Raw genomic sequence first — 12830 nt, forward strand, 5'->3', positions numbered from 1 at the left:
TTTGCTCCCGTCCAAGGATGTGCGGAGGAAATGGGAATCTGGCTGAGTGCAGGTGCTGTAGATGTAGTAATTCTTGAAGTAATTGCACATTTTGAACGCATAAGACGACTTCAGAGCTGGCGAATAAATTCGGGACCGCAAATTGGTACCCAAGGATCAATTTATAAAAGAGATCCAAGAGGGAGAGATAGAGGAGGAAAGAGGAGGAGAATATTCAGTCGGGGAAACAGTATTGAATGATATGACTTGATTTTGAACCAACCGGCAAAAGTAGACGATAAGAACAGTTGAGAAGGATCAAGATAATATAAGAACTCGAGAGGGAGGCGTCGATACTCACATCGGAATGAAAAGGAACAAAACGTCGACATTTGTATGTTGCTCATGGTGGGGAGCTGGGACGATGCTACTTGCCATACATTAACCGTGCCTGAAGCAGAAAAGCTCCGTCCGCCGAAAATTGATGGTCGCCAGTCGTTTGCAAAGGTCAGACAAGCAATGGCCCACGAACCTTTTTGGGACTATTTTTTTTTTATCCTGGTGAAGCAATTATTGAACAATGCACAGGGCAAAATGCGTAGCAGTTTTGTTCCAAAAAAAATCCCTGTAAGGAAAGCGGGCCTTGCATTATGTTTGCTGGAGCCGGCGCCGTTGAAATTCTGCGACACTCTAATTGCCGTCAATGCGGCAGCTGGAACAAGGAAGTGGTTCCAGGGGGCTTCGGTGGAAACTGTTTCTTCATGACAAGATCAGCCTGCTTAGTTTCTCATCCACAGTAGTCTCGAATCCGCTCAATGGGAGATCGGCACGGTCCCTCGCACTTGTTGATACTTTTTTTTTTTTTTTTGATTTGCACGTGGCGTTTGACTGGGATCAACATGCATGAGCAACTGAGAGATGCGACGAAATCCAATGCAATCATACAAGGATAAAAGGTGCAACAATGCGGATATTGTCCGGTATTGTCATATTGCCCTATGCTCGAGTATTTTGCCCTGTTGGTGTATAATGCGGCTTTTCCTGCTTCACTATCTCCAGGCTGGCGATTCGATTTAACTTCCCTGTAGACAACAAATAACTGCCGGAATCTCGGGAAACCGTACCGGCCGAACAGACGGACGAGTAATGGTTAACATTGGGCAAAAGCTCATAGGAACGAGTCGTCTCCCGTATTTCCATTTTCCTGGACAATTGTACCGCCTCATCCTCGCACAGACGCAGGGGCGGACGGGGTCGTAAACGTAACAGACCAGCTGGTTTCAGTTCTTCAATAGTGGTCTGACAGCATCATCATAACCGTTTTGCTATTGACACCGTGGATACAATTGGAATATTCGCGCCACCTCCAGAGTCAAGGATAGGGCGTTGGCTTGACAGACCCGGCTGTAGTACCATAAACCAACACCCTATATTATCCAACAGCAACTCAGCATCAAAACGTGTCATAAATGTATAATTTAACGGAATTTGCACTTATTTGGCATATCGCGATACTCGAGTAAGCTAGCCGTCTTATTAGTAACCTACAAACGCAACACTCAACAGGCCAGTATTAGGACGGAAATCCACACAAGCCAGGCTGTAAATAGAGCACGTTGCATCTATGAGCTGAAGTGCCTTTCGTTAGTCTAGATCTGCCGAACAGAGCAAGGATGAAATCATGTCGATAGGTGCGCTGTCGATCAAACGGCCGACTCGGGTCTTGATCCGTCGGTATCTACAGGGAAATTGACCACACTAACTCATATGTCGAGTAATGTGTCTATTTGTGTCGTGTGATCCGTTTCTAACCCAGGCTTCGTGTGTACCCTGTTTGAGCCGGGCCTAGCCGGAGTCAGCAAGGACCCGTATTCACAAAAGTCGGACAAATACCTAGTACTCTGAGCGTCTGAATGAACTCCCGAGTGTAATTAATTGCTGTATTTCCAGGAATACGGAGTTTCCTAATGTGGACGAGCAAGTTTGAGCTCCATAACACTGGGCTGAGCTTGACCCAGACAGGAAACAACCGCCATTGGCTTTTCCGGAACTGCTTGGCAGGGCATAGCCGAACTCTAAGATCTCAAACTTCGAGCTTCCAAGTTTCATACTCAGCTGTGGCCGAACATACCACAGGGAAGATCAACGAACAGAGCTAGAGGAAAGAGTCAGGAAAGGAACCCGCGAGAGATTCGGTGATTGAATAAAACCCGATCCCGTGCCTGAGCTATGACGTAATTCGGAAACGCTGCGGTAACCATACCAATTTAGGACTAGCGCAGGTTGCTATCCGGACAACACTGTTTATTTCTACTTTGGGACTAGCGCGTCTCGTGATTCTGTCGCAGAGACAATATAGCTGTGAACACGTGAAGGAGCCCAATCTGAGACACCCGCTGTATACGGTCTCGCCGAGGTTGCTATTGTTGTTATCCTTGTGTTGATCCTGCGTTCGAGATCTCCTTCTGATACAATAAAGATGTGCCATTAGACTTTGCTGGAGTCAGTGGTTGCTAAAAGTCTGGAACCGAGAGATCTCCGTCCGTCGTTGTGGAGACGAGCCTGATACTGATATCCTGATAATCGTCGCCGTGCAAAAACAACCCAAACACTCCGTTCACATCAACCCCCTCCCCTACAAGTCGGGTACCATGGGGTTTGGGGAATTTAATGCAATATGCCAGAAGGCAGCGGTCCCTCTATGTTCTTTGGTGGGACCAGCCTCGTCGATATCAGGCGCAACCGGCATCATACCCAATTGTTATGCGCGGAACATTGAGTTGGCCAATACGATCATCTTTGAGGGCGCTGCTTCATTTATGCACATTATTGCCCTGGTTATGACGGTTATTATGATTCTGCATGTCAGATCCAAGTTTACTGCAGTTGGTAAGTGCGCCTCGGGAACTGCAAGATAAAAATAATAAACACTAACAGCCTCATAGGCCGCAAGGAAATTATTACATTCTTTTATATATACATGGCCTTAACGATCGTCTCTCTAATCGTCGACGCAGGTGTCGTTCCCCCAAGAAGTAGTCCTTTCCCCTATTTCGTCGCTGTCCAGAATGGCCTGGTTTCCGCGCTATGCACCTGCTTACTCGTCAACGGGTTTGTGGGCTTCCAGCTCTACGAGGACGGCACTGCACTGTCAGTCTGGCTTCTACGACTGACTTCTGTGACTATGTTCGCTATATGCTTTCTCGTGTCTCTCTTGACCTTCAAATCGAAGGGAGGGCTGAGTCCCACCAATACCATTGGCTTGTTCTTGGTCCTCTATGTCTTCAATGCAATATGCGTTGCGGTATACTTGATTATGCAGCTCTTCTTGGTCATGAATACCCTCGACGACCGCTGGCCGCTGGGCCACATTGCCTTTGGTGTCCTTGTTTTCATCGCCGGACAGGTTATTCTCTATGCTTTCGGCGATACGATCTGTAATAAGGTCCAGCACTACCTGGACGGCCTTTTCTTTGCTACGTTCTGCAACCTTTTGGCAGTGATGATGGTATACAAGGTATGCAAACTGCCAACCATTTGTCTAAGTAGCATGTCACTGACTCTGCCGCAGTTCTGGGACTATATCACCAAGGAAGACCTCGAATTCTCGGTGGGCATTAAGCCCAACAACTGGGAAGTCAAAGAGCTTCTCCCAGGCGATGAGCGACGAACATCACTATACCAGGATTCGGACTATGCTAATAGCTGGCACCACCGGTCTTCGAGCTATGGCCGTTAAGCTGCTGAAAACCTGGTTCTTTTCGTGAACTATATCTTTCATTTGTGCTTTTCTTGTTTAGCGACACTAAGAATGGGAAACGAATTATGTCAAAATTTAACGAAGTGGTGCTATGCACGATAAATTAATGTACCTACCTACGTTTTGCAATTTATAATGGATCTTGAGCTTTCATACAGGGGACAATAGCATTACACTGCATCTCCTTACTAACTGGAACAATCTACAGTTAACTCCGTAAACATATCCATATTCTAACCATATTAATCAATAACCACGAAGATGAAGAGAGCGTACAGTTGTGCAACATCCAGCAAAAGAGTTCGTAGCAACAAGCCTCGAAATATTCACGGTGGGTCTTCAGGTAAAGAAAAACCAAATTGAGCATGATCCAGGGGATGGATCTAATGGGTTTGAAACTTTGAAGTCAATAAATCGTGGGTCGCATAAGGTGTTTATTATTATTCTCGAAAGTCCATGACCGCGCCACTAAAGAGAGAGAAGCATAGTGTGTTTCACGGGATCATAAGCTAACGCGCATGTGATAAAGGTTGTCTGGAAGATCTGGTTGCGCATAATCTGCTGATAATGAGTGTCGAGGAATTTCGAGTTGCATATACAGTCATATCTCATCTCATTCAATTGATCATCACGACATCATCCCCACTCATGAAGGGGCTGTCTGTGTCTCTTCGACGATTGCCCGGGCGGCTGACACGACTGGAATGACTACTGCCACCATGACTACTGCCATGACGGCTGCTGCGGTTGCTCCGACTGCTGCCATGGTGACTATTGCGACTGCTGCGACTACTCTCGTGACGACTGCCGTGACGACTGCTGCGGCTACTGCCCTCGTGTCGAGAACGGCAATTATTTTCATGTCGAAAACGGCCATCATCTTTATGTCGAGAGCGTGAAGATCCTTCGTTGATTTCCTCTATTGGACCCCTCGCAGAAGCGTACCAATCCTTGTCAATTGATTTGACCAGCAACCTTCCCGCATTATCAACAAGCTCATGGAAAGCCGGGTTTGCCCTCTGAGAGAACATGCTGACATGGGCACTGACTTCGTTCTTGACTTGGTTGTTTTGAGCTTTAACCCATCCCAGTCCCGGTTCTGCCTCTTCTTCTTCGGTGGGGAGGGTGCAAAAGGTGCGGTTTTTCGACCGTATGATTTTCTGGCCAAATTGTGTCTGTCCCTCCTTCGGTGGTTCTACCAGCGAACTTGCACCATCTCCCAGTGCAGTGTAGAAATTTGTGCAGCCTATGTTGCGTTCTCGGCGCACCTTCGATAACCGAGCTAGACGCCGACGTAGCGCTGCGGGACGCGCCAAACACCCAACGAACGATAAATGAGACGATACCCAGCCCCATCCGTCTGTTAGGCGGTCACGGTTTGTATACATTGCTGCTGCTCCGCCTGCAGCAACGGCGCCTGCAGCTCCCGCAAACATGGCGTACCGACCCCATCGTTGCCAGGACGGCGTGGCAGCAGCATCGGTAGCGGTGCTTGTTTGACCCGTCGATGTTTGGGTAACTGTCGTCGTTGCTTTTTGTTGACTGGCGGCAGACTCATTGTTACTCTTCCCCCACCCGAAAAAGCCAGCTACTTCTGAAATCGCATTGTATGCTGACGTGGCTGTTTTATAATGCCCTTCAGCATTATATGAAACAACCCCTGGTGCTATTCCCAAGTAAGGTGTATCGAATGCAATCACTCCTTGGACATGAGGGAACATATAATCACTGGGTTCCACGAGGCGGGGGCAGTGAGCAACCGTCGAGTCGTGCGAATTTGTCGATATTTGACTTGATGCATCATCCAGTGACTCTTCAGGGGTTATGGGTCGTTCTGACGCCAGTAGCAGAAGTGTATCTGCTGCTACTATGCCGCCCATCGAATGACCAACCAGGAAGACATGGACTGAGGGGTCAACAGTAGGCGATGCAGTCCGATTTGCCACTTCCAAATCGATTACTTTATCTTGCAGCCTGCACAAACAGAGACCGTCAGCAACCAACCACACGTCCGTATAAAGCAAACAAACCCCAGTGTAACAGTGCTGAGACGTACCATTCCCGGAACATGCCCACGCATTCTCTCAAATCCCCTCGAGTCTCGTATTTGGGATACACTATCGTAACGACATTGACAGCGGGAAGTTTTCGTCTAATCAGTGAACGTAGGTGCTCTGGGAACTCGCCAAATGTAGCATCGTCGCCCTATCAAATCAGCATGATTCGTTAGTCGATCCTCGTCCTTCACTTGTCGGCGTTGCTCGCACGTGCCCGTAAGCACAGGGTCTAAGAGATAAGCCATCTGAAGACGCACCTTGAAGCCGTGAATGAGAACAATAAGAATTGTCTTGTTCATTTTGGATAATCCGGCTGCTATGCAAAAGACATCCTTGTCGTTGTAAAAAAAAAAAAAAAAGAGAGAAGAAAGCATCGAATTGAACCTTTGAGTTGGCATCACAATTGCTGCAATATGTTTACGTCATCAATACTTTTGACACGTGACAATATTATTAAGGCACAAAAATATAACGTAATCGGACACCGAGCTGCGCGGGACACCGAGCTGCGCGGTCGGAAGCCGCTTCTCCTGAATATGATCCCATATACTACTTTTCTACTGCCATATTCATCATGACTGAAATACCGAAGGAAAAACGTCTAGAATTGGCCATTGAGGCTTTTCATAAAGGCCAATTCCCATCAAAAACGGCCTGTGCAAAAGCCTTTGATGTGCCTCCAAGGACCCTCATGACTCGCCTCGATGGGACTGTCTCTCGCCAACATACAATTGCAAATTGTCGCAAGCTATCAAATACTGAAGAAGAATCCCTTAAAAACTGGATTCTAGACATGGATAAACGTGGTCTACCCCTTCAAGTATCAAATGTACGCCATCTTGCTCAGCTTTTATTATCCGCGCGGTCTAAGCCATCAAAAGACATCTCTATCAGCGAGAAATGGGTCTCCCGATTTATTCAACGCCATCCTGAGCTCAAATCCAAATATACCCGCCAATATGACTATCAGCGTGCCAAATGTGAAGATCCGGAGCTTATAAAAGGCTGGTTTAATCGTGTTCAAGAGACTATCCTGAGATACGGCATTGCAGAGCAGGATATATACAATATGGATGAAACTGGCTTTCAAATGGGTGTGGCATCAACTGCAAAGGTTATTTGTGGATCAGAGACAAGAGATAGCCATGCCAAATCTATCCAGCCTGGAAATCGCGAGTGGATTACCATAATAATTGCCATAAACGCCTCTGGACATGCTCTACCTCCGCAAATCATTATGGCTGGGAAAAAGCATCAATCTCAGTGGTATTCAGCTATTCCAAAGGAATATAGAATCAGCTTGAGCGATAATGGCTGGACTAATGATATTCTGGGATTTGAATGGCTTCAGGAGATGTTTGAGAAGCATACTGCTTCTCAGACAGCTGGCAGATATCGTCTTTTAATTCTTGACGGCCATAGCAGTCATGCCACTGCTAGTTTTGATCAATTCTGCACTGAGAGAAGGATTATTCCGTTATATATGTGTCACGGCGCTCTACTAGGATAATGGAACGTCCAACTCATGGGTTCTACCTAGGTAGCTATCGACGAGAATAATCAACATGAGGAAGGAAGAAAGGAGGTAACGCCATATTTATCAACAAAGCAACAAAGCAAACAACCACACCTCACGTGATAAGCAACCAACGTGACCAGGCCGTCACATTACCCCCCGGCTTCAATAGGCATTGTCCTCAATGTCATGGTCAACCACAGGTAAGAACATATGAGAAAGCAACAATACATGAGACACTTGAAAAGAAAACGCATGGATGACATCTCCAAAAATCAGTCATCAGTCACCACCATCATCAATACCATTTGTCTCCAGCTTCGCAAGCATCTGCTGATTCCATGATTGTTTGGATTCCTTGTGTGCCTTCATGGAACAATCTTTCACCCAATGATTAGAGGAGCCACATCTCACACAGGATCCTTGTTGTCGTCGTCTGTTCCTTTCATCTAGGGAGGTGGACGCTGCTGACAGGGAGTTGATATTGATGACGCTGAGGTCCATAGGATCAGACTTGGTGTGAGAACCAGATTGGTGTGATTGAGGGTGGGAAACATTGGTGGAATTTGAGCTGAAAGAATGACTTCCCAATTGTTGCACCACGCGAAGGAATTCGATGTAGGATCTTGGAAGATTTAGTTGCTGGTTGAGGCGTCCTCGGAGAGTAGGATTGAGGCCTTTCCTGAATGCTGAAATCTTGGTGACATCAGGCCAATCTTTGCCCTTTGCCTCATAAAGAATCCTCTCAAACTTGGCGATGTAGGCTGCCACAGATTCACCACTGTCCTGCTTTAGGGCTAATAGATGATCTTCAGCTTCTTGAATCTTGTTGGGGTTGTCGTAAACCAGAGATAGTTGATCAAGGATAGTGTTGTAATCCCAGGTGTTGGTGTCTTCTGCGTAAGATAACTGGGGAAGAACTAGAGCTTGGACTTTGCTTTCCAGATTCAGATAGACATAGTAGAACTGAGCCACTGCATCACCAATAGCTGGAGCATCAATCCTAAGCTTAGCCTTCATCGAAGCAAGCCAGGTATCAAACTTCAAAGATTGTCCATTGAATTTCTCGGGATCGGGGAGGCATGGCTTTGGTCGTTGAAGTGGTTTGGGTTCGTTTTTGATGGATTCGATTTCATTCTGGAGGGCGCGGATCGTAGAAGAAAATTCGTTTCGGAGTTCTTGAAAGGGGTCCATGATCTTTAAGAAAGAGATCGTGAGCTTGAATCTTGAAAAACTTAAGTCTTGAGAACTTGAAGGGGTGCCAGCATAGTCGCAACCACTGGACTTCTTGAAAGTTGAACTTGAATATGCCAACAACAGAAGTTTCAATCCTGAGCTCTAGAAACTTAACTGAAGCAGCGCTTGACTTGACTTGAGGATGGAAACTTGAATGGAGACACTGTTATAGCCTGGCCAGCTCCCGAACTGCGGCACCAGCGAATCCCTTGAAGGGAGAAGCCTTTGGTATTTCTCTCCCTAAGGTATAAAAGGAGGATGTTGATTATTATGTCACGGCGCTCTACTAGGATAATGGAACGTCCAACTCATGGGTTCTACCTAGGTAGCTATCGACGAGAATAATCAACATGAGGAAGGAAGAAAGGAGGTAACGCCATATTTATCAACAAAGCAACAAAGCAAACAACCACACCTCACGTGATAAGCAACCAACGTGACCAGGCCGTCACAATATGCCTCCTCATTCATCTCATCTACTTCAACCGCTTGATATAAGCTGTTTTGCGCCACTCAAGCATTATTACGGCCAGAAAGTCAGAGAGATGGCAGAAAACAACATCCATGCCATTGATAAACAAGACTTCATATCTATCTACTCCAGCATCCATGGCCGTGCATTCTCTAAGGCCAATATGTTGCGGGCTAAGCCCGTAGTGCTAATGACTAGCTATCTCACAAAAGATTTCGTTGAAGAACAGGAGAACGGATGTCCGATCGGACAGCTTTATATACAAATGTACGCCGTGCGGGGTAGGTAGTCTGGTAACCCCTCCGATCATCTCTCCGAATAACATATCATTTATTCTACAGGCGCAGCCTGTGACAACACCCCCTCCTAAGAATCATCCCCATCCCTCACAGGGCTCTGGCTTCCGTGGCGTTGCTCCCATTCATCCAGTGCGGCGGTATTCTCCATGTTGTGCGCAGCAGTCCATTCAGGATGTAGATAACCGGTCCATTTCACTAGGTATTGTCGCTGAAATCCCCGTCCACGGCGGATCTGTCGGTAGTCCAGTATACGCTCCACCTGGTATTCTTCCTCGCCGTCAACAAGCACAGCTGGGGGCTGATAGTCGTCATTGCGCTGACTGGGAAAGGGGTTGTTTGCTGCTGGCCGGAGGAGGTCAACATGGAAGACAGGGTGGATACCCTCTGGTGTGTTCAGTCGGTAGGCATATGGGCTAATCTGTGCTAGGACAGTATATTTGGCCTGGCGCACATCAAGCTTCTTGCTGGGACGGCTTGTTCGGATATTATGCAGGGCGAGCCAAACTTTATCACCAGGCTTGTAGTGTGGTGCAAGGTTTCGGTAACGGTTGGCATATTGTTCCTGTCGTTCCTGGGCTGCAGCTAACTCACTTTGAGCGACCTCCAATGCATTCTTGAGTTTGTCAGCTATTCGTGCACCTGCAGACCCACTGGATGATTGTTGGAGTTCTTCAGTGACTGGTTCAACTAGTTGAAGTGTCTCCAGGTGGAACCCATGGTCAAGGAAAAAGGGGCTGAACCCAGTAGAAGCTGCAGTCTGGTTGGCAATTGCAAGCTGCGCCATAGGTAGGATTTCTGACCAGTTGTCCTGTGCAAAGTTGCAAAAGTTACGGAGATAGCTCTCAACAACTGCATTCATGCGCTCTGTTTGCCCATCAGTTTGGGGGTGGTAGGCAGTGGATAGGCGTCGATTGATCTTGAGGAGGCTACACATGCGTTCCCAGAGTTCACCCACAAACTGTGAGCCGCGATCAGAGGTGATAGCAGCTGGGAGGCCATGGTATGCCACAACATGCTGCAGGAACTTTGGTACAATGTAGTCACTTCCTGTCCTTGCACAAGGGATTAGGATAGTCCCTTTTGTGAGGCGGTCTACTATCACCAGGATAGCACTGTAACCATTTGACTCTGGCAGTCCTTCTATAAAATCCATGGAGAGTTCACGCCATTTGCGATCTGGGATAGGTAAGGGTTTCAGCAGTCCTTGTCGTCGATCTCGCCATATGTTGGTAGCTCCACATTGGTCACAATTCTTGACAAAACGTTTCACATCTGCACTCATATTGGGCCAGAAAAGTTGTCGAGCAAGTAGACTATATAGTGCATTGCTACCTGGATGCCCAGACAGTGGGGAGTCATGGGCTTCTTGCATTAATCTTGTTCGTAAAGGTTCATTATTGGGAACCCATCGTCGTTTGCGAAAGAGGATCCGACCATCAGAGTCTAATTCACATTCGCCAATTGAGACCCGGATTCCCAATTCAGGAGGGAAATGAGGTAATCCTGCACGGATGGCATCACAAAGTATGGGCATAGTGGTATCCTCAGCTTCTGCATGGCTCCATTGCTGTTCAAGATCTGAGGTGGTGTTTTCATTTTCTGTAGTTCCATTACTAGTATGGATTGGTAGGATTTGAATGGACTTGTCGACCTGTACAGCTGACACACAGCATATGGTGCATTCACTGGTCTCAACAAATGCATTAGGGTCCAAGAGGCGCTTCTCTCGCATCTGCAGTCGTTCATCACCTGGGTCGTTGGGCATGTCTTGATCTCGGCGAGATAGGGCGTCAGGAGTAAGGGCAAGTTTGCCAGGTCGGTACTGGAGGTAGAAGTCATAGCGGCTCAATATATCTGCCCAGCGCATCTGTCGTTCATTAAGGCGTCGCAGTTTCATAAAATAGCGGAGATTTTTATGATCAGTGATAATGATGAACTTGGGTGTGCTAATGAGCTCTGATTCCCATTCCTTCAAACAATTGATGATTGCTAGCAACTCCTTGTCATGGATCTCATAGTTGCATTCTGCAGGTGAGTTCTTTTTTGAGAAGAAGGCACATGGGCGCAGTACCCCATTGTCATCATATTGGGACAATACACCACCAGTAGCCCAGCCAGAGGAGTCAGCCTCTACCACTGTAGCGCGGTCTGGATCAAATTGCGTTAAGATAGGTGCAGTGGTAAACATCTCCTTGAGCTGGTTGAAAGCCTTGTCAGCATCTGAATTCCATGTGAATTTTGCTTCCTTCTTGGTGAGTGCAGTGAGTGGTGCTGTGATATTTGCAAAGTTTCGTATGAACCGTCGATAAAAATTGGCGAACCCTAGGAAGGAACGCACCCCCCGTACACTAGTTGGGGCTGTCCAATCCTTGATAGCTGATAATTTGGCAGGGTCCATGCGGATGCCTTTGCCTGCCTCAATAATAAAGCCCAGGTACTTGGTGGATTGTACTTCAAATTCGCACTTGTCAATATCAAGCTGAAGACCAGCATCCTTGAGCCGTTGCAGGACTTTGGAGACTTTTTCACGGTGGTCCTGAAGGGATCCAGAGGAGAAAACTAGGATGTCATCTAGGTATGCAGACACAAATTCATCAAGGAATTCCTGTAGAGTCCAGTTCACATAGCGTTGGAAGGTGCTCGGTGCATTGGCGAGGCCGAAAGGTGTGACTAGCCATTCAAAAAGGCCAAAACGTGTGCGGAATGCAGTTAACCATTCATATCCCTTCGCAATGCGGATCTTATGGAAGGCGGCAATAACATCCAGCTTGGTAAACCATCTAGCTTTTCCAATACGCTCCAGAGTCTCATTAATCAGGGGCAGTGGATATCGGTCCTTCTTGGAGATTGCATTAAGGGCACGATAGTCACAACAAAATCGCAAGCCACCCCCAGGTTTCTTGACAAATAGGACTGGTGCAGCTGCAGGGGAATCACTAACACGTATGAACTGCTTGTCCAAGAGTTCCCGCAGGGTTTTCCGCAGTACAAGGAGCTCTCCCCGGGACATGTTGTATAGTGGACCCCAGGGGGGTTCAGGTGTGTTTCCCTTCTCATCCTTCCCTACTAACTCAATTTTGTGATCCACCTGTGGTCCACGGTGTGGGGGCAAGGTGTCTGCCTTCTTCCGTTCAAACACTTCTAACCAGGCATGATACTGCTTGGGTAGCTTTTCTCTAGGGTCAGAGTGATGTTTAACCTCTAGGGCCTTCTCAATATCCCGCATGCTGGCAGTAAATATCTGTACACTATGGTTTTTCTTGCGGCGATCCATCCAGACCCTGAATGATTGAGCGCTGACCTGATGGATCTCCATGTCTGGTTCATGCTGCAGCGAGGGGACATGATCACCATTGGCCAGACGTAGAGCAGGTACACCCAGGGGGCTGTTCGCAATAATGGACACTCCTTGGTGGTAAAGCCAAGGTAGGCCAAGAATGAGGTCTTCACCATCAATGCGGGGAACAATGTATGCATACATTTCCTGTTGTTTATTCCCACCAACGTCCAT

The 12830-nt window shown here is 47.3% G+C and overlaps 5 protein-coding genes across 5 annotated transcripts; 2 read left to right on the plus strand and 3 right to left on the minus strand.

Moving 5' to 3' along the window:
- Positions 1-2630: 2630 nt before the first annotated feature.
- On the plus strand, positions 2631-3718 carry CHS7 (chitin synthase export chaperone; the record flags this gene model as incomplete). The annotated part of the gene is made up of 3 exons (XM_043276907.1): positions 2631-2868; positions 2925-3496; positions 3551-3718. The coding sequence occupies 3 exons, from the start codon at positions 2631-2633 to the stop codon at positions 3716-3718; spliced, it is 978 nt and encodes a 325-aa protein (XP_043134839.1).
- A 638-nt stretch (positions 3719-4356) lies between these two features.
- On the minus strand, positions 4357-6095 carry ACHE_30305A (esterase/lipase family protein; the record flags this gene model as incomplete). Its single annotated transcript, XM_043276908.1, has 3 exons — positions 4357-5713; positions 5796-5944; positions 6054-6095. The coding sequence occupies 3 exons, from the start codon at positions 6093-6095 to the stop codon at positions 4357-4359; spliced, it is 1548 nt and encodes a 515-aa protein (XP_043134840.1).
- Positions 6096-6370: 275 nt separating this feature from the next.
- On the plus strand, positions 6371-7306 carry ACHE_30306S (uncharacterized protein; the record flags this gene model as incomplete). The annotated part of the gene is made up of 1 exon (XM_043276910.1): positions 6371-7306. The coding sequence occupies one exon, from the start codon at positions 6371-6373 to the stop codon at positions 7304-7306; it is 936 nt and encodes a 311-aa protein (XP_043134841.1).
- Positions 7307-7594: 288 nt separating this feature from the next.
- Positions 7595-8506, minus strand: ACHE_30307A (uncharacterized protein; the record flags this gene model as incomplete). The annotated part of the gene is made up of 1 exon (XM_043276911.1): positions 7595-8506. One exon carries the CDS (start codon positions 8504-8506, stop codon positions 7595-7597), a length of 912 nt encoding a protein of 303 aa, XP_043134842.1.
- An 880-nt stretch (positions 8507-9386) lies between these two features.
- ACHE_30308A (uncharacterized protein) lies at positions 9387-12830 on the minus strand (the record flags this gene model as incomplete). Its single annotated transcript, XM_043276912.1, has 1 exon — positions 9387-12830. The coding sequence occupies one exon, from the start codon at positions 12828-12830 to the stop codon at positions 9387-9389; it is 3444 nt and encodes a 1147-aa protein (XP_043134843.1).

This window comes from Aspergillus chevalieri, chromosome 3 (genome assembly GCF_016861735.1).
Source record: "Aspergillus chevalieri M1 DNA, chromosome 3, nearly complete sequence".
Classification (NCBI taxonomy): domain Eukaryota; kingdom Fungi; phylum Ascomycota; class Eurotiomycetes; order Eurotiales; family Aspergillaceae; genus Aspergillus; species Aspergillus chevalieri.